A 27,082-nucleotide genomic window follows, 5' to 3' on the forward strand; every position below is an offset into this window, starting at 1 on the left:
CCCTCTTTTCTCCTTCTGGCATACCTATTTATCTTATGATTGCTTTTCTAATCAAATCTGATAGTTCTCGTAGGGCTTCTTCACTATTTTAAAATCTAAATGATCTCCCCTCTTCTACCTGAATCATTTTTAAATTCCTGTCCTTGATCTTGCTTTTTTTCTCTTCCATCTGATTTGCTCTGTTTCCAGTGCTTTCTAATGTGTTTTTCCTCACCTTTATTGAGTTCTTCAGTTCCAGAATTTGTTTGGTGATTTTTTTAGAATTTCATTCTCTTTGGTAAAGTACCCTTTTTGTTAATTAATTTTATTCCTAAGTTCATTGAATTGCCTTTTTGAGTTTTTATAGCTCATTGAATTTCTTCCTAACAGCTATATTGAATTCTTTATCAGTTAGATTGTAATATCTCATGTCTTTGGGTTTGGTTGCTGGAGATTGGCATTTTCTTATTTTAGTACTATATAATCATGACTTTTCATAGTGTTTGATATAGTATGCTTCTGTTGCCACATTTGAAGTAGGGAACACCTTTCTTATTTCGGTAAAGCTTTGTTTACATACTTTGTTTCCTTCTAACAGTTCAACAGGTTAGTAGCTAAGAGCCCTCCTTTTGTTTTCTAGAATGTACTATAGCAAAAATTTTTGGTTTCTCTTATGAAAGCTGACTCATCCCTAAGGTTGGAATTACAAATAGCAAAGCTGGTGTGGAAAAGAAAAACTAGGTGGTGCTAGAGTAGGGGGAGGTGTGTGCTAACTTGGGGCTTTGGGTTTACCCAAGGCCTGTTAGGGGGATCTTTGAGTGGGAAGGGGTTTCTCAGAGGTCCATGGGCAGATCTCTTGCTGGAATCCTGGGGCAGACAGCAGGAAAGGCATTCTTCCTTCAGCTCTCTTTGTCTGCCTTCTTCCTTTCCCTCCCCTAAGTCAGGGAAGTCTCTCTTTGGAAGTCTGGAGCATTGTTGAAGAGCAATGGGACCATCCAGTTGCAGCCAAAGTGGCCTGGCATACTTTCACTCACCCCTTTCACTTTTCATCTTCTCTGATAGATGATGAAAAAAAGTGAGAGAGGTTGCTTCTGCATCTGGTGATGCTGCTACTTTTTCTATTCTTAAAACACCACAAAAAAGCAGTCCTAAAACCACTGACTACACTAAGTATGGCTGGTGCTTGAAAAACAAAATGGGTTTTAATGAATTTGCTCCACAATATTTTATTGGTAAAAGTTTTATATAAAAAAAGATGTAAGAAAAGTTACCTGTCACACTGAATAACATATTGAAAGGATGTGTATGACTGTGGTTTTTAATTTCTCTACAAAATTAACCAGCCATCATGGAGTAAAGAGAGTTAGAAATAGTAAATATATCATTTTTTGAACTCTTCGAAGTTCAAAAAGCATTGTGCTAATTTTTAAGTGCAAAGAAAGGTCATAATAAAATAGACTTTAAAAATTACAAATAAAAATCTGTACATCAAGGATATTTTTAAGGCCTTTCCATGTGCATATCACTATGTAGAAAGAGAAGAGGAACTGCAGAGAGAGGAACCATCACATCAGGTGTTACAGGTTTGCCCCATTTCAGCTTGCAGGACCATCTCCTCTTTTCTCAAGGGGAAAGTGTCAATCAGATTGAAGAGGGCCACAGGTGTCACCAGGGAGACATAGCGTTCCTTGTCCATGCCATGCTTATCTACTAGCACCATGCTGAAGGAATAAAGTGGGATTCGCAGCAACAACCTATGGCAGAAAAAGAGAAGAATATGTCAAACCTGACCCCCAGGGGTTCTAGTGGACCATCCAGAGCCCTATAGTGACACAGTGTTCAGAGAAAAGCTCAATGCCACAAAGGACTTAATTAACCTTTTGACCCTTGCTACTCAAAGTGTGGTTCTTTGGATCAGCAGAGTTACATGGGATCATGTTAGAAATGGAAATTCCCACACTCTACCCCAAATCTACTGAATTAGAATCTTCATTATTAGTAAGATCCCCAGATGACTGGCATGCACATAAAATATTGAGTAGCACTGCTTTAGGTTATAATCATCAGAAAGTCATTAGGCCTGCAATGGTGCTATGCACCAATAGTTGCCACAAGTCATGTACAATACTAACAGATATTTTACATTAAACTGGAGTCAATACAACTTTGCAGACTAGGTTTGCACAACCACATATGCACCAGTACTAAGTAAGTGGTTATCAACAGGGGAGATTTTGCCCCACAGGGGACATTTGGCTATGTCTGGACACATTTTTTGCTGTCACATTTGGAGAGAGGCCAGGGATGCTTCTTAACATCTTCCAATACACAGGACAACCACTCCCCCCAAAAAAGAATTATCCACTACCGAATGGCAATAATGCCAAGGTTGAAAAAGCCTGGACTAGGTGAAGCTGATTGATATAGGTTTCTAGATTTTGTAGTTCTGGTCCATTCAGTAGCCAGCTCAGGATAACAGTTAGCGGGGTTTGAACTTGGTCTATACCCTTAGTATATTGACTTGGTTATTATAATTTGTACCTCAAATAATTCAAAAAATAATTCAATTTGGTTTCAAAGGTCTGATTTTTTGTATTATATTTCACTAGAATTCAAACTGTCAAAAATATTATTTTTACATCAATGCAAACATGTTTAGATGAAGAGAGCCAAAGAAAGCAAACAGATGGATTAGCTGAGCCCAGTGAAAAAATGAGCCTGCTCAGGCTCTTATCCAGATTTTGCTTTTTAGTTTAGATATCTTGAGATCATGTGTGAGGCAGAACATATACTGCCATCTGGATTTAAAATAATTTTTGTCTCAAACAAATGGATCAAAAAAATCATTCAAAATCCAAACTGACTACACTTTCTTCTGCTTTTTAAGAAGGAGTTTGTTGGGACACGGGAATAATTTATATTTTATCCCATTGAGAAGCTAAATTACTATTCCACTTCTAGTGACTAGAAATAAAAGAGACAACACTGCAGTGTTTCTTCCATGTTTCCTGCAATGGTAAGAAGGGAGGTCAGGTGCAGATTCTTTCCAGAGGTGCTTTAATGAAGAAGTCCAGTATTTAATGATGAATGTAGACCATGAAGTCAGGTGAGAATGGACAACTAAACTTCTCTGTGTCTTTAAGAAGAGAAGTATCTAGTTTTTTGGTGAGGGAGAAATCCTAGCCCAGGGTGGGGGGTGGTCCCAGGAAACAGAAGCATTGGCAAGTAAGCAGGTTGAGAGAGAAAAGGGCTAAGCAATGTTGTGGTCTCTAGAGCCTGTGGGATAGTGTAATCAATGATGAATTGGTACATTTGATGTTATAGTGCTTATTAGCCCAGGATAGAAATGCCTCCCATGGTGCCACAATCTGCTACCATACACATTCATCATGTGAGCCTTGTGCCTTGATTCACATAAAACACACAGAGAGAAAACCACCAGAGGAAAAGATAAGTAGATAGATCCACAAGCTAGGCACAAGCACAGAAATGCATCCCATTATGGCCAAGAGACCACAAATCTCAGGGATGAGTGATCAGACACTCCAGGAGATGAGAGCTGGTGCCAGTGGTATGTCATAGTTACACAAAGGTCTGTCATCAGATTGAAATATGTTCTTCCTGGAGAATCTACTAGAAAACTCTCCATACTCAAAAAATACTATGGGAGGTTCTGATTCAAGATGGTGACATAGGAAGATCCTGAATCACCTTATCCCACAGACACACCAAATCTACAACTACATATGGAACAATTTCCTCTGGAAAAAAACACCTTAAAACTAGTAGAGTGATTCAGCCTATTAAGTGAACAAGAAGGAAACTACATATGAGCTGGTAGAAAAGGCTGAGACAGTTTCACCATAAACCACCTACCCCAGCATGATGACCCACAATTTGGAGGAAACTCAAAATTGAGAGATTCCCCCTGATGAGTGAAGCGTCTGTACCCCACATCAGGTACCCCAGCTTTTAAGATCCGCATCTGAGAGACGAGCCCTGTAAACATCTAGCTTTGAAAACCAACAAGACATGAGCCACTGCAGGTCTGTTGCAAACTGAAAAATGGCAATTATAGTTAATAAAACTGCATTACATATTCAAAGTTGCTAAGAAAGTAAATCTTAAAAATTCTCATTACAAGAAAAAATAGTTTTTCAATTATATATGGTGACAGATGTTTATAGACTATTTGAGATAATCCTATAATATATACAAATATCAAATAATTATGCTATTCACCTCAAACTAATAATGGTATATGTCAATTATACCTTAAAATATGATATGGATATAAAACTTATTGCATTCTTAGTCCCTATCATCCTTGATATTCCTAGAAAATTACTCTAGGGAACATGAATTAGCTCATACATCCAGATATAAAGGAAATGAGAGCAAGAAGGCAGGTAAGTGCTGATCTTGCAACACCAGGCACCCACCCTTTCCTTTATGATGCTGACCTTCAACTAATTTATCATGGCTTCAGTGAGTGCTATTTGGAAATAGTATTCCAAACATACAAGAGAATTTTTAAATTCTCCAGGCATTCTTCCTCTCCTCTGTCTTGCTTCCCCTTCTTTGTTTAAAGTGGTTCTTTTCTTCTAGACTCTAGGGTGGAATTCAAAGAAACAAAACTTCCATTAGCCCAAACCCTTGTTCCTCACTGACAGGTCTGATAAAGGGGACATGAGGCCTAACACAGATTCTCTTAGGTAATGCATGTGAAGAATCTTTTATGTATGATATTTACCTGGACTATCTTTTGGCTACATAGTAATGATTTATTCTCTTTTTATAGGCTGCTTTGAGAAATTCCTATTTCTAAATCAATTGTGAAGCCTTTGGTAAAACACTAGGGCCAGCGGTTCTCCCAGTGTGGTCCCTAGACCAGTAGCATCAGCAACACCTGGGATCTTGCTAGAAATGCAATTTGTCAGGCCACATTCTAAACCTACTGAATCACAAACTCTGGGGGTGGAGCCTAGCACTCTGTGTTTTAACAGCCCTCCAAGGGATTCCGAGGCAGGCTAAAATTTGATAACTACTGCATATTTCATTTGTATAACTTATTTGTTGCTTAAATCATCCTCAGCTTACAGAAGTCTACAATAGCCCCAAAACACAAAGCCCGAATGACAGAAATTTTCATAAATCAGATTTTTTTCCTGTTCTTCAAATTTAAACAGTTTAAAATATCAAGATTTTATAAAGATCCCTTATTGTGTGTGTGTGTGTGTGTGTGTGTGTGTGTGTGTGTGTATCCGAAAGAAACATTTAGAAAATTCTGCAATAGGTTTTTAAAAAATCATTTACATAGGGTATAAACATGTAGTTCTAAATAAACATGAAAATTTATAATAAAAATTCTCAAAGTAGCTCTTATGAAGCTGTTGCTTATTTAGAAATATGTGGCCCTCCAATTTTCCCAGCACCATTTATTGAAAAGGCTTTCTTTTCTCCATTGTATGTTTTTGGCTCCTTCATCAAAATTTATTTGCCCATGTATATATGGTTTTATTTCTGGGCTCCCAATTCTGTTCCATTAGTCTGTGCATATGTTTTGCTGGCAATACCATGTTATTTTGATTATCATTGCTCTGTAGTATAATTTGAAGTCAGGTACTGTGATACCACCTCTAGCTTCATTCTTTTTTCTCAGAATTGCTTTGTCTCTTCAGGGTCTTTTGTGGTTCCATACAAATCTGATAATTTTCTTCATTCTATTTCTTTAAAAAAGTCATTGTGATTTTGATGGGGATTACATAAATTTGTATATTGCTTTCAGTAATATGACCATTTTAACTATGTTGGTTCTTTGAAACCATGAATGGAATTTATTTCCATTTCACTGTGTCTTTTTCAACCTCTTTTAATAATGCTTTGTAGTTTTTAGTATTTAGGTCCTTCAAATCCTTTGTTATTCAAGGTATTTTATGCTTTTTGTTGCATTTGCAAAAGGAATTGTTTTCTTTTTATTAGATTTCATTGTTAGTATACAGGAAAGCAGTGGATTTTTGTATATCAATTATGAATCCTGCAACTGTACAGTATTTGTGTATTGTTTCTAATAGTTTTTGGTAGAATATTTAGGGTTTTCTATCTACAGAATCATGCCAATTTCAAAAAATGAAACCATTTCTTCTTCATTCCAACTTTGGATGCCTTTTATTTTTCTCTTTTGCCTGATTGCTCTGGCTTGGACTTTCAGAACTGTGTTGAATAAGAGTGGTGAGAGTGGGCATCCTTGTCTTGTTCCTGATTTTAAAGAAAAAGCTTTCAGTTTTTCACCATTGGGTATGAGATTAGCAGAGGATTTGTCATATGTGGTCTTTATTTTGTTGAGTTACTTTCCTTCTATATCCATTATTGAGTGTTTTAATCTTTTTTTTTTTTGAGGATGTATGTAAAACTGTATTGGCAAAATGTGGATAATTGTCAAAGTCGGTAGTGTGTATGAGGTTTCATTGTGATATTTGTTTTATCTGTGTTTGAAAATACCCATAAAAATCTCTTAAATGTCATATAAGAAGATTCAGTAATACATTGGCTAAACATAAGAACGCTAATGACAGAGAGCAAACATTCCAACTAGGTAAGATTATTCCCTTTTTTCTTTTTTTTTAAATTTTATTTTAATCATTGTTCAAGTACAGTTTTCTTCCTCTTACTCCCAATGCAGCCCACCCACCCAACCCTCCCCACTTCCCTCCCATTACAACCCTCCCCCTAGTTTTTGTCCAAGTGTCCTTTAAATTTGTTACCGTGAACCCTTCCCATTATCCCCTGAAATTCCCTCTTCTCTCCCCTGTGGTCGCTGTCAGCCTGTCCTCTATTTCAGTGTCTTTGGTTATATTTTGCTTGTTTCTTTGTTTTGTTATTTAGGTTCCTGTTAAAGGTGAGATCATATGGTATTTGTCTTTCACTGCCTGGCTTGTTTCACTTAGCATAATGTTTTCCAGCTCCATCCAAGCTGTTGCAAAGGGTAGGAGCTCCTTCTTTCTTTCTGTTGCCTAGAATTCCATTGTGTAAATGTACCATAGTTTTTGATCCATTCATTTACTGATGGGCATCTAGGTTGCTTCCAGCATCTAGCTATTGTAAATTGTGCTGCTATGAACATTGGGATGCATAGGTTCTTTTGGATTGGTGTTTTAGTATACTTAGGATAGAGTTCCAGCAGTGGAATTGCTGGGTCAAAAGGCAGATCCATTTTTAGTTTTCTGAGGAAGTTCCATACTGCTTTCCATAGTGGTTGTACCAGTCTGCAGTCCCACCAACAGTGCACTAGGGACCCCCTTTTCTCCACAACCTCTCCAACACTTGTTGTTTGTTGCTTTGTTTATGATGGCCATTCTGACTGGTGTGAAGTGGTATCTCATTGTGGTTTTAATTTGCATCTCTCTGATAGCTAGTGATATTGAACATCATTTCATGTGTCTTTGGATTTTCTGTATGTCCTTGGAGAAGTGTCTGTTCAAGTCCTCTGCCCATTTTTAATTGGATTCCTTGTCTCTTAGAGTGGAGTCGTGTAAGTTCTTTATATATTTTTGAGATTAAACCCTTGTCTGAGGTATCATTGGCAAATATGTTTTCCCATACAGTTGGTTCTCTTTTTATTTTGATACTGTTTTCTTTAGCTGTGCAGAAGCTTTTCATTTTGATGAGGTCCCATTTGTTTATTCTTTCCTTTATGTCCCTTGCTCTAGGGAACAAGTCAGTAAAAAAGTTTCTTTGTGAAATACCTGAGATTTTCCTACCTACGTTCTCCTCTAGGACTTTAATGGTGTCACGTTTTATATTTAAGTCTTTTATCCACCTTAAATTTATTTTTCTATATGGTGTAAGTTGGTGCTCAAGTTTCATTTTTTTGAACGTGGCTGTCCAATTCTCCTAACACCATTTTTTGAAGAGGCTATTTTTACTCCATTTGATGTTGCTGCCTCCTTTGTCAAATATTAATTGACCATAGAGACTTGGGTTTATTTCTGGGCCCTCTGTTCTGTTCCATTGGTCTATGTGCCTGTTTTTATGCCAGTACCAGGCTGTTTTGATTACAGTGGCCTTGTAGTATACTTTAGTGTCAGGTATTGTGATCCCTCCTACTTTACTCTTCTTTCTCAAAATTGCAGCAGCCATTCAGAGTCGTTTATGATTCTATATAAATTTTTGAAGTGTTTGTTCTATGTCTGTGAAATGTACCATTGGTACTTTAATAGGAATTGCATTAAATGTGTAAATTGCTTTGGGTAGTATGGACATTTTGATGATATTAATTCTTCCAATCCATGAACACGGTATATGTTTCCATTTGTCTGTGTCTTCCTTGATTTCTTTCCTGAGTGTTATGTAGTTTACTGAATACAGGTCTTTTACCTCTTTGGTTAGGTTTATTCCTAGATATTTTATTTTTCTTTTTGCTATTTCAAATGGGATTTTTTCCTTGATCTCTGTTTCTGCTGTTTCATTGTTGGTGTACAGAAATGCCTTTGATTTCTGGATATTGACTTTGTATCCCGCTGTTTTGCCAAATTCATTCATTAGATCAAGAAGTTTTTTTGTGGAGTCTATAGGATTTTCTATGTACACTATCATGTCATCTGCAAACAGTGACAGTTTTGTTTCCTCCTTCCGATTTGGATGCCTTTTATTTCTTTTTTTTTTTGTCTGATTGCTGTGGCTAAAACTTCCAGTACTATATTGAATAGAAGTGGTGAAAGTGGACAGCCTTGTCTTGTTCCTGATCTTAGTAGAAAAGATTTTAATTTTTTCTCATTAAGAATGATGTTGGCTGTAGGTCTCTCATATATGGCCTTTATTATTTTGAGGAATGCTCCCTCTATTCCCACTTTGCCGAGTGTTTTTATCATAAATGAGTGCTGTATCTTATCAAATGCTTTTTCTGCATCAATTGATATGATCATGTGGTTTTTGTCTTTGCTTTTGTTTATGTGATGTATTACATGTACTGATTTGCGAATATTGAACCATCCTTGCATCCCTGGAATGAATCCCACTTGGTCATGGTGTATGATCTTTTTAATGTATTGTTGGATGCGGTTTGCCAGTATTTTGTTGAGGATTTTAGCCTCAATGTTCATCAGTGATATTGGCCTGAAGTTTTCTTTCTTTGTTGTGTCTTTATCTGGTTTGGGGATTAGGATGATGCTGGCCTCATAAAAAGAGTTCGGGAGTCTCCCATCTTTTTGGATTTTGTGGAATAGTCTGTGAAGGATAGGGGTTAGCTCTTCTTTAAATGCTTTGTAGAATTCTCCTGTGAAACCATCTGGTCCAGGGCTTTTGCGTGTTGGGAGTTTTTTGATTACTGCTTCAATTTCTTTTGTTGTTCTTGGTCTGTTCAGGCTTTCTGCTTCTTTTTCATTGAGTTTTGGAAGATTATATTTTTCTAGAAAGTTGTCCATTTCACCTAGGTTTTCAAATTTCTTGGCATACAGTTCTCCATAGTAATTTCTTACTATCCTTTGTATTTCTGTGGTATCTGTTGTAATCTCTCCTCTTTCATTTCTGATTGTGTTTATTTGGGTCTTCTCTCTTTTTGTCTTGATGAACCTGCTTAAAGGCTTGCCAATTTTGTTTATCTTTTCAAAGAACCAGCTCTTGGATTCATTGATCCTTAGAATTGTGCTTTTAGTCTCTATGTCATTTAATTCTGCTCTGATCTTGGTTATTACCTTCCTTCTGCTTGCGCTGGGCTGTCTTTATTGTTGTTCCTCGAGTTCTTGTAGATGTAGGGTTAGGTTGTTTGTTTGGAATGTTTCTAACTTTTTTAGGTGGGCCTGTATCGCTATGAACTTCCCTGTCAGGGCTGCCTGGGCTGTGTCCCATCAGTTTTGGGTTGTTGTGAGTTCCTTTTCATTTGTTTCCAGAAACCTTTTGATTTTTTCCCTAATATCATTCTTGACCCATTCATTGTTTAATAGCATGCTATTTAATCTCCATGATTTTGAGTGTTTTGGGTTTTTTTCCTTCGAGTTGGTTTCTAGCTTCAGTACCTTGTGGTCCGAGAAAATGCTTGGTATGATTTCAATTTTCTTGAAATTCTTGAGGTTTGTTTTGTGTCCTATCATGTGGTCAATCTTTGAAAATGTTCCGTGTACATTTGAAAAGAATGTGTATTTAGCTTCTTTTGGATGGAGGGCTCTGTATATATCAGTAAAGCCCATTTCATCAAGGGTATTGTTCAATTCCACAATATCTTTGTTGATATTTTGTTTGAAAGATCTGTCCATTTTTGATAGTGGGGCGTTAAAATCCCCCACTATAACTGTGTTGCTGTCCATATCTTTCTTGAAGTCCTCTAAGATTTTCTTTATGTATTTGGGCGCTCCTATGTTGCGTGCATATATATTTACAATATTTATGTCTTCTTGGTGGATTCTTCCCTTGAATATTATGAAGTGACCTTCTGGGTCTCTCTTTATGGACCTTTTTTGGAAGTCTATTTTGTCTGATATGAGTATTGCTACCCCGGCTTTTTTTTTCCTGTCCATTTGCTTGGAAGATTTGTTTCCAGCCCTTCACTTTCAGCCTGTGCAGGTCTTTTATCCTGAGGTGGGTCTCTTGTAGGCAGCATATATGTGGGTCATTTTTTCTTATCCATTCAGCTATTCTATGTCTTTTGATTGGAGCATTTAATCCATTTACGTTTAAGGTTATTATTGATAGGTACTTATTCATTGTCTTATATGTACGAGTGTTCCTCTCTCTCTCTTTTCCTTCCTTTCCTTAAAGCAGTCCCTTTAGCATCTCTTGCAGAGCTGGTTTGGTGGAGGTGTATTCTTTTAGACTTCTTTTGTCTGGGAAGCTTCTTATTTGGCCTTCTATCTTGATTGCGAGCCTTGCTGGGTAAAGTAGCCTTGGTTGCAGACCTCTGGTTCTCATTACTTGGAGTATTTCTTGCCATTTTCTTCTGGCTTGAAGTGTTTCCATTGAGAAGTCAGCTGTTAGCCTTATTGGGGCTCCCTTGTATGTTACTTCCTGTTTCTCCCTTGCTGCATTTAGGATTCTCTCTTTGTCTTGAAGTTTTGCCATTTTAATTATGATGTGTCTTGAGGTGGGCCTCTTTGGGTTCCTCTTGATTGGGACTCTCTGTGTTTCCTGTATTTGTGTGATTTTTCTCTCTTCAAGTTAGGGAAGTTTTCCATCATTACTTTTTCAATAGGTTTTCTATCCCTTGCTCTTCTTCTTCTTCTGCTGGTATCCCTATTATACGGATAGTGTTACGTTTCATATTGTCTTGCATGTCTCTTAATCCCTCTTCATTCTTTCTGAGCCTCTTTTCCTTTTCTTGCTCTTTCTGGGTGTTGTTTTCTACTTTGTTCTCTAGCTCGCTAATCCAATCTTCTGCTTCATCAATCCTGCTTTTCATTCCTTCTACTGTGTTCCTCAGTTCAGAAATGGCATTCTTCATTTCCTCTTGGTCCTTGTTGAGCATTTCTATTTCCTCTTTCATGTTTATATAGTTTGCAGTGAGATTGTTGTAGCTTCCATCTAGTTTCTCATAGCTCATTGTGAGTTCATTGAACTTCCTGATAATCATTATTTTGAACTCACTATCTGTTAGTTGAGTTGCCTCTATTTCATTTAGCATTTTGCCTGAGGCTTCCTCCTTTCCCTTCAATTGGGGATTGTTTCTTTGTTTTCTCATTGTTCGTGGGTTCCTTCTTGTTAGCCTGTGTTTCTTAAATTGATCTGTTCTGGTTCCCTGTAATTATAGTGTGAACTTCTGTGGTAGAATACGTGTGAGATTCAGTGGTGCAGTCTCCTTCGAGTATCCTGGTGTTCACAACTTCCCCCTACTCTTTTTTGTGATCAGTTGGAGGAGTAAGGCAAAATGGTTTAAGACAGCAAGACAGTATACTATGATATTTACATTAGCAGCCAGTAGAGAAGAGATGGGTTATCCTTTGGCTCCTTATAGTGTTAACCATGATCCTCCACCCCACTAGACACATTTTAGAAAGGATAGAAAGAAGGCAAGACTCTTATTGGGGATGAAAGGATTGTTAGTTGGAACTAGTAAGCTGTGAAGCTGTGGGAGGTCAGATTCTAAGGTAGGGTTGAAATAAAGATTAGTAAATAGGAGTAGTGTGTAAAAGAATAGAGACAACCTCCACAATAGTGTAGTTCAGGACATTGTAAAGTGGGCTGAGATCAGGTAGGCGTGTTGAGTAGTATTTACAATTGTATGAACTAGGTGGTATTAACAGTAATAGTAAAGCAACAGTCTTGTGGCAGAATTGATGAGATCTAGATAACAGGAATAAGGAATATAGAACCTTGAGAGGTGTATTAATGGAACACAGATGAAGGATAGTAAATTATCAACACACTGTGAGTTAGATACCAGGGGGAACCTATCAAATGGCAGTATAACCAGCCAAGCACAGATGATTATACAGAAAGAAAAAGAATACCAAAATACTATTAAAATAAAAAATGTCAGAAGAGTGAGAAAAAGATAATACAAATTTACAGTAACTTGCAAGATTAAAAAAAAAACAAAAAAAAAGGAAAAAAAGCAGAAGATGGAGTGCAGGCTAGATAAATTTGGAGTGGAAGGAATAATACTAGGATGAATGGAAGAGAAACATAAGGGATTGAGAGATATAAAAATAATAAGAATTGAAAAATAAAATAAATTAAAACACAAGATAAAATCAATCAACCAACAGCCACAAAAACAAAACAAAACAAAACAAACAAAACAACCTCTTGTTGGTTTCTAACTGGCCAGACCAGTTTTTCTGATCTTGCTGGCTTCAGATGGCTGAGGGACATTTGAAACTTTTATCATTCTTCCCAGCCAAATCTCAGTGAGTGTCTCAGGTACTATCCCCAGGACCAATGTGACTTTCCCCTACAGGACCCTGGGCGCTCCCGAGCATGCTCGCTCTCAGGAGCTCACTGCCATGTTCTCCCGGGCTCCGGGGTCCCCGCAGGGTTCCAACTGTATGATCTCAGGAAGCACCTGTGATGTTTTGGGACTCACTGTGCCATCTCTGGGGATCATAAAAGAGCGCGCCCATCCACCAAATTTTTGAGTTTCGGGCTCTAGGAATGCACTAAGTGCCGCGTCCCTTCCGGGTTCACAGCGCGAGAGTCAGGATTCCCGATGGGGCGCATGCTTCCACAGTTCAGCACCGCAGGCTCCAGAAACCTGAGAACGCCCGCGCCCTTTCCTCGATAGGGGCTGCTATGTCTGGGTTTTCCACTGATCCACACTCCCACCAGGCTAGGGGTGCGGGGCCTCTTCCAGGCTGCCCCTGGTCGTTCCGGCTGGAGGCACTCACTTCTCCCAGGGCTCTGGGTGGGTGTTCACAGTCCTTGGGTGATTTTTTTTCCCCAGTCCAACTGCCCTCTCTGTGCCTTCAAGCAACAAGTTCTCCCCTGGTGTTGCTCAACCCCCATATTCAGGGGAGGGAGCAGCGACTCCCCTCTCCCGGGAGGCCTGAGGCAGACCAGGGAGCACCGGGCCTGGGGACTGCAAACCCCTGGTCCCCGCGCTGATTCCTGGGTCCCTTTTGTCCTGAAGCAGTCTCCTTACCATCTGGTTTTTCAATGATTGCAATAATTTTTGATGTCCTGTTTTAAAAAATGTTTTGGTAACCTAGGCCACTTGCTCTGTTCCTCCACCGATCCAGGAGTTTTCCTCCTCTTCACAGAAGCCCAGAATCATGCTGCCTAGAGTAAAGCCGCCATCTTTCCCCCCTCCAAGTGTTTTAATCTTAAATGGATGTTATATCTTATTGAATACTTTTTCTGCACCTATTGATAAGATTATATGATCTCTATCCTTTGTTTTGTTAATGTGGTATATCACATTGATCATTTTGTGTATGTTGGATCATCCCTATGCCCTGGAACAAATCCCTCTTGATCGTGATCTATGATTTTTTAATGTATTGTTGTATTTGATTTGTTTTGGAATTTTGGATCTGTCACCACAGATATCATTCTGTAGTTTTCTTTTTTGTGATATCCTTGCCAGGTTTTAGTATCACGATTGTGTTGGCTTCATAAAATATGTTAGGAAGTATTGCCTCTTCTTCAATTTTCTGGAAGACTTTGAGAAGTACAGGCATTAAATCTTCCTTGAATGTTTCACAGAATTCACTGGTGAAGCCATCTGGTCCTGGACTTTTATCTTGGGGGAGATTTTGATGATTGCCTCAATTTCCTCACTGCTGATTGGTCTATTTACATTCTCTAATTCTTCATGATTTAGTGTAGGAAGGTTATATATTTCTAGGAACTTATCCATTTCTTCTAGGTTATTGATTTTGTCACATGTAGTCCTTCATAGTATTCCTGTGTGATCCTTTGTATCTCTGTGATGTCTGTGGTAACTTCTTTTACATTTCTGATTTTGTTTATATGGGCCTTTTCTTTTTTCTGTAGTGAGTCTAGCCAGGGGTTTGCCAATTTTATTAATCTTTTCAAAGAACCAGATTTTTGTTGTATTAAATTTTCGTATAGTTCTTTTGTTCCCTATTTCATTCAACTTGAATTTTTTATTATTTCCTTTCTTCTGCTGACTTTGGGTTGTTTTTGTTCTTTTTTCCAAGTTCTTTAGGATGTAATATTAGGTTGTTTACTTAAGATTTCTCTTGTTTCTTGAGGTAGGCCTGTAATGATATAAACTTCCCTCTTCTTTCTGCTTTTGCTGTATCCCAGAAGTTTTGATATGTTGTATTGTCATCCTCATTTGTCTCTCTATATCTTTTGATCTCACCTTTTATTTTTTCTTTGACCCAGTCATTTTTAGCAGTATGTTGTTTAATCTGCACATATTTATAGGTTTCTTAACTTCCTTTTTGCAGTTGATTTCTAATTTCAAAGCATTGTGGTCAGAGAATATGCTTGGTATGATTTCAATCTTCTTAAATTTGATGAAGCTAATTTTGTGACCCAACATATGGTCTGTCCTTGAGAATGTTCCATGTGCACTGGAGAAGAATGAATTATTTGATGTTCTGGGATGAAAGGCTCTGTAAATGTCAGTTATGTCCGTTTGATATAATGTGTCATTTAAGGCCAATATTTCTTTATTGATTTTCTGTCTGGGCTATCTAAAACTGTCAATGGATTATTTAGGTCCCCAACTATGACTGTGTTTCTGTCAGTTTCTCCCTTTAGTTCTGTTAGTAGTTGCTTTATATAGTTTGATGCTCCCTGATTGGGTACATATATATTTAGAAATGTTATATCTTCTTCATGTAGTGTCCTTTATTATTATAAAATGTCCATCTTTGTCTCTTGTTACCTTTGTTATCTTGAAATCTATTTAGTCAGATATAAGTATGGCTACACCTGCTTTTTTGTGGATGCTATTTGCTTGGAAAATAATTTTCCAACCTTTCACTTTGAGTCTATCGTTGTCTTTGTAGATTAGATGTGTCTCCTGAAGGCAGCATGTGGTTGGGCTTTGTTTTTTCATCCAATCTGCTACTCTGTGCCTTTTTATTGGTGAATTCAGTCCATTTAAATTTAGGATAATTATTGATGTATGAGGATTTCTTATAGTCATTTTATTTTATTTTCTTGTTTTCTGATAGCTCTGTGCCTGCATTGGTTCTTCCCCTTTGTGTTTCTGCCTATTATTTATTTTTTTTGGTGATACTCCATACCTCTTTTATCCCTTTTTAAGTTATGTGTCTCAGTTGTTTGTGTGTGTGTGTGTGTGTGTGTGTGAGAGAGAGAGAGAGAGAGATTTCCATTAGGTTTATTTATGAAAAAGAAAGTTTCATATATACAGCAGGCCTTTTTCTTTTGAATGCATCTGATCTTCATCCTCCTTTGCAAATTCAGACCTTTCACCCACCCCTTTTCATTTTTGTTGTCACAGATTATCCCTGTTTGTGCTGTAAGTTTGTTGGTGATCTTACTCATAGTTTTGTGACCTTCTATTCTTTGTTTCATGTAGAATAATCCCCTTGAGTATTTTCTGCAATGGATGGGTAGTGAATTTTGAGACGATCTGGTACAGATCTCAAAGGAGGTGCTAGATGCAAGTACACTAGGACAAAAACATAAATGCCTGTGAGTGTACCCAGACTTCTCCCTCCTTCATTCAAATGAAGGGAACTTGGGTATTCTATTTTTCTTTTTTCCCATACCTGACCCTCTAAGTTTTTTACCTGGGTGGGTGACTCTTTTTAGTTGGAGAGAGATATAAACAAAATATGGGATGGGTCAAAAAGCAAATGGAAAATAAAGAAATGAGATAAACTATTATGTCGGTCTATAACATCACTTGCTAAGGACATATTTCTATCTCTCTCAAGGAATTTCTGTGACCCTCTTTCAACATCTGTGATAGGGTTTAGCAAGTGTTATTTCATTTTCTTCTTCCTGGAAATACAGAAAGACTATATTTTCCAGCCTCCACTGAAGATCAGTCATAATCATGTGATGAGTCCTGGCCAAGGGGCTAGGAGAGAGAGCAATATTATGCTTTCAACATGAAGTATAAAAGAGTAGTATGGTTTGTTTTTACTTTCTCTCTTCCCCTTTTGAAGAAATCTGGAAGCCATGAGTCTGGATGTTGATGCTATGAGATGGTGGAGCTGCCATTAGCTTGGGACCCTGAAAGGCAATGAAGAGATCTGCACTGTCCCTTACAATGTGTGAGAGAAAAAGATTGGTGAGAAAGATTTTCAGTTTTGCTTTAGCCTAATTTTCTTTTTCACGATGATCAAGAGATATAAATAAAACTTTTTGGGTGTTCTGAAATTACTTTTTGGCTGCTGAATTCTGCTTCTTGGAAGCAGTATTACTCAGAGTCTGCAACACCATGGTTCTGGCTTTGTGAGTATTCCCAAAATAAAATATAAGTGTTAAAATGGGGATATGGACAAGTGTCCTGGAAGTATGGAAGAAAAAGAGGCCAAGATTGGAAAGGCTCATTGGATGCCTACCCTCTTAATAAGACCAAGGATTGCTTAAGTCTTTTTTGGAGGTTCTCCTCTATCCATCCCATTCCCCCCAGGCAGAAAAAAAGAACAAAGGCAAAGTTAAAATATGTGGTTGGAGGGTCAAATAAGAGAACACTGGTAATTACCTATTGTATGATACATTTGGATAAGTAGCAACATGCCAACTAACATGACTATAATATTCCCAGAATAAAAGCAATTAAACGTTGAAAGTTACCTGGAATCAATACTGAATAGAAAGAAATCAGGGAAACTGATCAGAAAAAAAGTACTTTTATAAGGGAGAAAATTTAAGGACAGGATGTCCCCCTACCTGAGCTGCAAAGCTAGGGCTGGAGGCATAATCTTTGCTCCTATTCTGCCAATAAGGGTCGGGAACACGCCTACCAGCTCTACCACGGTGATATGTCGAAGATCCAAGCTGCACTGTGCTTGCTGTAAAAAAGAAAAACAATAGGGAATGCATGAGCATGGCTAAAGAAAGAGACTTCTATGTTGAACTACAGACTGACAGAAACAGAATTGGTCTGTTTTTGGAAGTTTATTTGCCCACTCCACACTGTCTTGAAAACAGTTGAAAAAATTGGGGTGAAACTGGTGGCTGTAAAACCTTAATACCTTCCTAGAGAAATCATTCAGAAATGGCTTGGCAATGGGATTTTGAAAACGTAAGCAAAATAGCAGTCTCTGTCTTTCCAGATGGGTTAAGACCTTACATGAGCCAAATTTCCTAGAAAGTGTCCAAGACCACCCCCAGAGGATTCTAAATTTGTCTTTTCAAGGAGGGATGATTATTTCCAGAGTCCCCCTATCTGATCTTGTGTCCACCCTCCACATCCTCTGCTCTATGTTCCCCACATCCAAATGCATCAAGGAAACAAGGATGAAAGGTTCCAGCTCTCTAAGCTAGCCCTTGGCAAGAGCCTCAGAAATGTGGCCCACTCAATCACATGCCAGAAGGTCTCACATCAGGAGCAGCAATGGCAGTAGGGAACAAAAAGTAACATAATATGAATCTGTCTAAATGGGAAAAGAAATTTGAACCTCCTGAATTATTAGAACACCATTTTTTAAATTACAATTCCACTGAAACAACCCCATATGGGATGACAGGGGGGAAAAGTTAGAAAAGGTAAAAATATACTTTTTTATCATTCTAACTGAAACACCTAAATCAATCAAACTTCCCTGGAAGGCTCTGGTTAAAATATATTGACTGGGCAGAGGTCACATACAAACACCTGGATGCCAAGTATCTTTTCCAACCTATTGATTGGTACTTTAGCTAGTATGCAAATGAATGGGCTAGACTAGGGCAGGAATCAGCAGATTTTTTCTGCAAAGGCCCAGATAGTTAAATACATTGGGCTCTGTGGGACTGGATGGTCTCTGTCCTAATCGATTGTGTCACTGTGGTGCACAAGCACCCACAGACACTGCACAAATGAATGAGTGTTGCTGTGTTCCAATAAAATTTTACCTACAAAACCATAGTTTGTCAACAAAGAGGAAAAGCAAGCTGTCTGACTTAATAGTTTATCTCTGGAATAAGAAGAGGTCAGGAAATGTATGATCATGGAATATAGTCTGCAAGGCCAATTGCCCAAAGAGTGGAGTGGTGTGAGCTCGTGTTACCTGAAGAGCAAGTCCCCTAGCTAGGACAAGGCAATACAAGGATGGAGGTAAGGTGGCAGGGATTGAGGATAAAGACACAATGAATTGGGCTCCTATCTGAGAAGCCTGAAAAACTTTGTATGGTTGTTCAGAGTTCACGGGAAGTCCTTCAAGTACATGAGGAGAATGAAGACTTATCATTCATTGTATTAATGCTTAAATGAGAAGTAAAATTGTAGCTTTTGTTAAACTAATATTGTTCTAAACACTTAGTTCCATTCACTGTAGTAAATAAAATATTGCTCAAATAAAAAAGTGTAGCACTGTGTCCATGACCCAGTGCACATTCTGACTCATTAGCATTCAGTCAAGTTGGCTACTCTTATTGCAAACCAGCTTAACAACAAAAATTAAGCAAGTTCTAGTTTTTCAATTTGTAGTTGTTGTTGTTGTTTAAAGATACTGGTTGCCTCACTTAGTTACAAAATTTGCCCACCTGAGAAGGTACATTTCCTAGAAAAGTATTCTTCAGATTTTAAGGTGCTTAGAAATCACCTGGTCTAATTAAAATATAGGTTCTGATCCAGTAAGTCTGAAATGGGCTCGAGGATTTGCATTTCTAGTGAGCTCCCAATTGATGCTGATGCCACTAGTCCAGGAACCAGACTTTGAGAACCAGTGTTCTAAAGATGGTCATCACTCTCTGAGGAGCTCTGGGAGAGTTGGAGAAGCTCACTGGGGGTAGAATCTGAGGCATGGGGGCTCCTGGACTCCCCTTATCTTTTGAGCAAACTTCTTTGGGCTAACAACTGATTACCTCCAGCCCAGACATATCCTAGACAGGTTCTGTAAAGACAATTGTTTATTGGCTGGGCCTGGACAGCATGTCAGTGAGGCTTATTAGTGAAGACAAACTAATGGTATTAGTTGGAAAATGATTAGGTTAATGTTGGGGAATCAACACTAATCAGGTTATGCCCCAGAACCAGAAATGAACAGTGGTAATTCTAAAGTGCCAGTATCCTGAAGCTCATAGCAAACGGATTAGGCATTGAAGCTGGCCTTTACTTTTAATGAAATGACTGGATCCTCCCAGCTAAAGGTCCCTTCCTTGTCCTTACCCCATGGACTCACCTGTAGCATTCCAAGCTGCAGCCTGTAGAGGAGGTTTCGGGCTGTGGGTGTAGACACAATAAGAAGCCTCCTTTTCTCATAAAACTGATCCAGAAGTGCAGCTGCTGTTCTTACGCCCACATTGACATTCATGGCTATAATTAGAAAGGGCCAGATAGGTCAGAAATGCTCTACTTGTTCTGGCTCAATATAGCCTATGATGGCACACAGAACCATATATGTAAGAAGTGGACTCTGGTATAAAGATTCAGTTGTGAGAAGTTGTTCAGGAGGTGGTCCCAAGAAGTACTGGTAGAAGAGTGGGAAGTATATTACTTTCCTCTTACTGCTGTGACAAACCACCAGAAACTTAGTGCCTGAACACACACAGATGTATTTTCTTGCAGTCCTAGCCATCAGAAGTTTGGAAATGGTTTCACTGGGCTAGAGTCAAAGTGTTGGCAGGGCTGGGCTCCCCCAAATGCTTTAGAAGATAATCTGTTTCCATGCCTTTTGTAGCATCTAGACACCACCTGCATTCTTTGGCTCGTAGCCCTTCCTCCATCTTCAAAGCTGGCAGCACAGCCCCTTCAAATCTCTTTTCTCTCTGACCTTTGCTCCCATCATCTTTTTCTCTGGTCTTGACAACAGTTCTTTCTCTCTTGTGATTACACTGGGACCACCTGGATAATACAGGATACTCTCTCCATCTCAAAATTCTTAATTATATCTGCAACACCCCTTTTGCCATGTCAGGCAATATATCCACAAATCCTGGGAATTATGATATGGACATGGGGGAGTTGGTAGGAGGGGGCCATTATTCTCCCAACAACAGGAAGTGAGATAGGGAAGGAAAGAAGTATGTTCTTTCTACTTTAACGTATAAAGTTGAAGAACTTCAGATATTTAGCTGATGGTGCATATCTGCCTGTCTCTCTCATCTGACTCTGAATATCTGGGATTAAAGGGGAAGTATAAAGAAGAGAAAAGATTAGAAAAAGAGCCAAAATAGGAGTATTTAAATTAGAGATATGTCCAGAATTTTCTGACTAGTCCAAATTCTGTAGTATTATTGATTCCCAGTTCAAGTTTTGTTCCTCAGTAAGACTAGTTGACATGTATTGAGGGCTTACACTGGGCCAGGCACTGCTCTATTCCATTGCTCAATGAATAACTTAATTTCACTCTTACAACAACTCAGATAGTAGCCATTATCTGTCTCATTTGACATAAGAAGAAGGATTATAAATATCCAAGGTCTGCATGACTTTCAAGCCAGTGCTATAAAAGAGGCATTATATTGCCTGTACATGTGGTATACTGCTTTTGTACAAAAAAATGATTACATTTGTAGAAGGGAGAAACAAGGGTAACTACAGCAGGCTTTGCTGATTCATAATGTCACTAAAGGCTGGTCCTGGGTCCCCATCCAGCTTCTTCCTTAGAAGACATTAGAAATGTCTTTACGTTAGAAAATTTCTAAAGGGGAAATCAGAAGAGGCAGAGGCAAAGGATGAGGGTGGGTAAGATAACCTGCAGCAGGGATCCAGGGACAATTTTCACCTATCTGATGAAGAGGGATGGCATTGAACCTTTTGAGGTATGTAGAATGAAACCATTCCTCCCTCTACTGGAATCCAGAACCAAGGAATTTTCAGGTTCTGCTGCTGGCGATAGAGAAGGCTGCACACATACCTGCACAGGTGGGCTCCGTGCCAGACCAAGCCAAGTTGGACTGACATACTCGGGCAGGGCTACCCTGTAGTTCATAACCGCCAATGCAGGAGAACTCACAAGTGGCTCCATAATTATCTCCATCACTGGAGCACTTCATGTAACCATTCTCTGGGGGGTTGAGTTTGCCACAGCGTCTCACTGTAGGGACACAAGCCCAGACAAGTCTCAGTTATGAGCTCCCCTCCACAGAGTAACCAGGGAAAGTGAGGTCTCAGATGTACCAGCTTTGTAATCAGACTTCTATATCAGTATGTGAAATGAATGAAGGGGCAGGGATGACTATCTGGCCAGGGAATGTGCCTTGGAATGGTCACTGTTTATACCAGTGAAAATGCTGAGGTCAACTGCTTTAGCCCCCTGTGTTTTATGTGAGGAGCTTGAATGCAGAAGAGTAAATATGGTTGGTTATTAATTAGCTGTCCAAACAATGAGGCATAAAATAAACCTTAAAACACTTTTTTTCAGGTAGACCAAAAGTCTTAGAACACCAAAAACATGATCCAGTGGCCCAATCTAGGGAGTTTCTAACCTACTTTATAGAAGGACTTGCAGGCTTTTAGTTGGTCATCCAAACCCAGGGATGAAAAAGTTATCAAATAATATTCTAGTACAGCCAGGACTGGTTCATGTGAGACTAGCTTATCACTCTCTCAGACTCCTTAAGTAAGCTGCCAGCACTGAACCTCATCTGGATTTGTATTGGAAAATTTAATCAATAAGGTGGCATACTTTCTTGGCCTCATTAAAAGTGAATCCAAACTGGGAAGTATCCTTATAGCAGTGGGTGCTTGTAGAGGGTTCTTACTTGAGAGCCTGTTTCCCTTTGCTCTTTTAAAGAGGGGGAAAAGCCAATAATCAGTATTCTTACCTCTTACTTTAACTCGAAATTTGCAAGTGCCCTTGTTCTCGGCTCGGTCATAAACTGTGTACTGGATCTTGTGGTCTCCTTCTGGAAAATTCGAGCCTGGTGGGAGGCCTTTTAGAATAACACTTAAAGGTGGGGAAATGGAAAGAACAAAGATGATGATTATGGACCTAGCAACACTTAGGCCATTGTGGGCCTAAAGACCAAAGATGACCATTACAGGCATTTGTTGAACAACCTGCAGAGGATAGAATGATACAGAAGGGCAATCAGTTTGACTAGAACAAACATTTATTGAAAAATATCATTTTTGAGCTTTACTCTGTTTTTGGAAGAGTTGTTTGAGATCAGAAAATGGTAGTCTCAAATTCCTGGGAACTTCATATTTATTTTTCTCACTGGAAAGTAGAACAGAGGATGGAGGAGGCTGAGAACCCAGGACCTCAGTTATAGTCTAAGCACTCATTGGCAATTTGGGCCTGCATGAGGTGTTACAACTTTCCTTTTCTATCTGGGCCAGTTGAGATATTTGCTGAGCAAAATTAAAGTTCACTGTGATTCTTTGGTGATAATAATAATATTGTTTGTTGTACTTACACAAACCTTATTTCTGGGACTTCCAGTCAAGATGTGGGCATAGGTAAACACTGCTCACCTCCTCACAAAACCATATCAAAAGGGAGCCACTGTTGGTTCCCTGTAGCAGGGACACTGTCAGGCATACATCTAGGAGTTTTACATATAGTAGTTTGTTTAATCTTCAGAACAACCTTATGAAGTAGGTAGTATTATCTCCATTTTATAGATGAGGAAATTGTAGAACTGAAAAGTTCAGGAACTTGTCCAAGATCATGCATCTAGGGTGAATCCAGCATCTTTCTTCTTAACTGTCTGATAAGAACACCAAGAGGTAAAGCATGATCAAATGTCGAGTTTTGTTTGTTGTTCAACAGACAGATAATTTCTCTCTACAGCTCTTTCTTAAAATATATTTTATCGATTATGTTATTACAGTTGTCTGATCCCCCCCTTTATTACCTTCTACCCTGCACACCACATCCCACCCACATCCCCCCGCTTTAGTTCATGTCCATGGGCCACACATATAAGTTCTTTGGCTTCTCCATTTCCCACACAATTCTTAACTCCCCATGTCTATTTTCTACCTGCCACTTATGCTTCTTATTCCCTGTACATTTTTCCCCTCTGTCCCATTCTCACTCCCCCACTGATAAGCCTCCATATGATCTCTATTTCTGTGATTCTGTTCCTGCTATAGTTGTTTGCTTAGTTCATTTTTGTTTTAGATTCAGTTGTTGATAGTTGTGAGTTTATTGTCATTTTACTGTTCATAGTTTTGATCTTCTTTTTCTTAGGTAAGTCCCTTTAACATTTCATATAATAAGGCCTTAGTGATAATGAACTCCCTTAACTTGACCTTATCTGGGAAGCACTTTATCTGCCCCTCCATTCTAAACGACAGCTTTCCTGTATAGAGTAATCTTGGATGTAGGTCCTTGCCTTTCACGACTTCAAATACTTCTTTCCAGCCCCTTCTTGCCTGTAAGGTTTCTTTTGAGAAATCAGTTGATAGTCTAATGGGAACTCCATTGTAGGTAACTGTCTCCTTTTTTCTTGCTGCTTTTAAGATTCTCTCCTTATCTTTAACCTTGGGTAATGTAATTATGACGTACCTTTGTGTGTGCTTCCTTGGGTCCAACTTTGTTGGGACTCTCTGAGCTTCCTGGACTTCCTGGAAATCTATTTCCTTTGCCATTTTGGGGAAGTTCTCCATTATTTTTTCAAATAAGTTTTCCATTTCTTGCTCTTCCTCTTCACCTTCTGGCACCCCTATAATTCGGATGTTGGAATGTTTAAAGTTGTCCTGGAGGTTGCTAAGCCTCTCCTCATATTTTTGAATTCTTGTTTCTTCATTCTGTTCTGGTTGATTGTTTATTTCTTCCTTTTGGTCCAAAACGATTTGAATTCTGGTTTCCTTCCTGTCACTGTTGGTTCCCTGTACATTTTCCTTTATTTCACTTTTCATAGCCTTCATTTTTTCCTCTGTTTTGTGATCATACTCCACCAATTCTGTGAGCATCGTGATTATCAGTGTTTTGAACTCTGCATCCAATAGGCTGGCTATCTCTTTGTCACTTAGTTGTATTTTTTCTGGAGTTTTGATCTGTTCTTTCACTTGGGTCATTTTTTTTGTCTCAGTGAACCTGTTACATAGTAAGGGGCAGAGCCTTAGGTGTTCACTGGAGTAGGGCAAACCACTTTGCCTTGTTGTGTTGCTGTATGTGGGAGTGTGGTCTGAGAGGGAACAGTGCCTCTTGCTCAGCTCTCTGCCAGCTTTCAGTCACTGCCTCTGCTACCCACAAGCAAATTGGGCCCTTCTGGTGCTGTTTCCTGGGGTGGATGGGTTTGTGTATGTTCTAGAACACTGTAAGTCTCTCCAATAAACTCTCCTGTGAGGCTGGGAGTTTCTCCTCCTGCCTCAACCCTCACAGGTTTTTACAGTCAGAGGTTTTTGAGGTTTTATTTCCCCATGCTGGAACTCTGTGTTGAGCAGTCTGTCTCACTCCCCAGTTGTTTCTACCAGTTTATCTGCACTCAAATGTGGGACCTCCCGCTCCACTAGCCACCACCTTGCCATGAGTCCTCTCTGCCTTGGCTGCCCATCTCTGCCCCTGCTACTACTCTGGATGAATGTTTCTTCTTTAACTCCTTGGTTGTCAGACTTTCATACAGTTCTATTTTCTGTCAGTTCTGGTTGTTTTTTGTTTTCAAATTTGTTGTTGTCCTTCTTTTGGTTGTGTGAGGAGGCACAGTGTGTCTACCTATGCCTCCATCTTGGCTGGAAGTCTCTCTACAATTCTTAAGAATGATGAAAATATTTGCTAATAATGGACATGTGAAATTACCATTCTTACCATTGAGGAGAACCTTGTACCTTAGAACTGTGTTTAAGGTGGCTGTTTACAAGTTATGAACTGAGGGGTCTTGGGAAAGTGGCAGAAATCCCACCATTAGAGACATGTTACTTTGAGCCTCAGATGCTTTAAGTCATGCAGGAATCATGACTGAAATGCAGATAAACCTGAGAGGAATCACACATCAAATATGAGTGTCTGCTAACTTCTTGGAAAATGTATCTTATTTGTGACATGCAAATAACAGTCATCAGGAATAAATAAGGGAACTCACAGGAAGCACTTGTCTCAAAGCTTGACACTAGAACCTTCCCTCTTAGGAGATTATATAACAGTAGCTTGCATAAGACATAGTGGAAGGGGTCATAGGGAAATGCCACACAAGCAAGGAGCCCAAGTGAGAGAGCTGAAAAGGGGACATGACAGCCTTCTCTGAATTCCTCATTCTGCCAGTGCACTCTCAACAGTATCCTGCTCCAAGCCTCCACTGGCTCTGGTCTGTAGAACTCTGCAAGGAGACAAGACAGCTACTGTGAACAGAGGGGTAGGGGCTCTAGGCTGCATTTTTAAGTGCCATATTTATGGGACTTCCAGTCAAGATGGAGGCATAGGTAAGCAGTGCTTACCTCACTTAACCACATCAAAATTACAACTAAACTACAGAACAGCCATCACTCAGAATCATCAGAAATCAAGTTGAATAGAAGTCCAAAAACTACACAATTAAAGAAACCACAACTATCCAGACTGGTAGGAGGGGCAGAGACACAGAACAGGCTAGTCCCACATCCACATGTGGTGGCTAAAAATTCAGGAGTGGGGTTTCGGCCAAGTTGGAGGCATAGGTAGAAACACTTCACTTCCTCACATGACCAAAAGAAGGATAACCAATTTATAAATCAAAAACAGCCAGAACTGCCAGAATATCAAACTGCATGGAAGTCCAACAATCAAGGAGTTAAAGAAATATTCATCAAGACTTGTAGGAAGGGTGGAGATAGGCAGTAGGGCAGAGAGGACGCATGGCAAGAAGGCAGACTACTCAGGCACGGTGGGGGCTGGCTGAATGGCTGTCCCACATTCATACACAGATAAGCTAGGAGGAACAAATGGGAAGTGAAACAGACTGTGAAACCCAGGGTTTTTCGTGAAGGAAATTCAAGACTCCAAACCTCTGTCTGGAAAAATCTGTAGGGGTTGTGGTGGCAGAAGAAACACCCAGTCTCACAGGAGAGTCCACTGGAGAGGCTGACGGGGTCCTAGAACATACACAAACTCACCCACCCAGGGAATCAGTACCTGAAAAGGCACAATCTGCTTGTGGGTAGCAGGGGACTGACAGAAAGCATGGCAGGGACTGACAGAAAGCATGGCAAGAACTGAGCAAGCGGCACTGTTTCTTCTCTGACCCCTTCCCCACAGACAGCACCACAACGCTACAAAGAGTGTTGGCCCACCCTGGTGAATACCTAAAGCTCTGCCTGTTACAACCTAATAGGCATGCTGAGACAAAGAAATATGGCCCAAATGAAAGACCAGATCAAAACTCCAGAAAAAGAACTAAGTGACAAGGAGATAGACAACCTATATGATGCAGAGTTCAAACCGCCTAGAATGCTCACAGAAATGATTGAGCTCGGTTGTAAAATGAAAGAAGAAATAGGCTATACAAAATGAAATAAAGGAAAATATAGAGGGAACCAACAGGAAACTGAGAAGGGAAGGAAACCAGGATTGAAATCAATGATTTAAAACAAAAAGAAGAAATAAACATCCAACCAGAACAGAATGAAGAAACAAGAATTAAAAAAAAAATGAGTAGAGGCTCAGGAACCTCTGGGACAATTTTAAATGCACCATCTGAATCATTGGGGTGT

At 39.2% G+C, this 27,082-nt stretch overlaps 1 protein-coding gene across 2 annotated transcripts in view; it reads right to left on the reverse strand.

Moving 5' to 3' along the window:
- Nucleotides 1-1,189: 1,189 nt before the first annotated feature.
- The window catches only part of SRPX (sushi repeat containing protein X-linked), an 89,104-nt gene continuing 63,211 nt past the window's right edge, over nucleotides 1,190-27,082 (reverse strand). For both annotated transcript variants that reach the window (XM_045860617.1, XM_045860618.1), the window contains 5 exons: nucleotides 22,273-22,394; nucleotides 21,363-21,542; nucleotides 19,686-19,819; nucleotides 17,251-17,372; nucleotides 1,190-1,733 (listed from right to left, as the gene is read on the reverse strand). In XM_045860617.1, the coding sequence (XP_045716573.1) occupies nucleotides 1,550-1,733; nucleotides 17,251-17,372; nucleotides 19,686-19,819; nucleotides 21,363-21,542; nucleotides 22,273-22,394 (742 nt within the window). In that variant the 3' untranslated portion in view covers nucleotides 1,190-1,549. The remainder of the gene's footprint in view (nucleotides 1,734-17,250; nucleotides 17,373-19,685; nucleotides 19,820-21,362; nucleotides 21,543-22,272; nucleotides 22,395-27,082) is intronic.

Source organism: Phyllostomus hastatus, unplaced genomic scaffold, assembly GCF_019186645.2.
Source record: "Phyllostomus hastatus isolate PE091 unplaced genomic scaffold, TTU_PhHast_1.1 phas_scaffold_200, whole genome shotgun sequence".
NCBI lineage: Eukaryota > Metazoa > Chordata > Mammalia > Chiroptera > Phyllostomidae > Phyllostomus > Phyllostomus hastatus.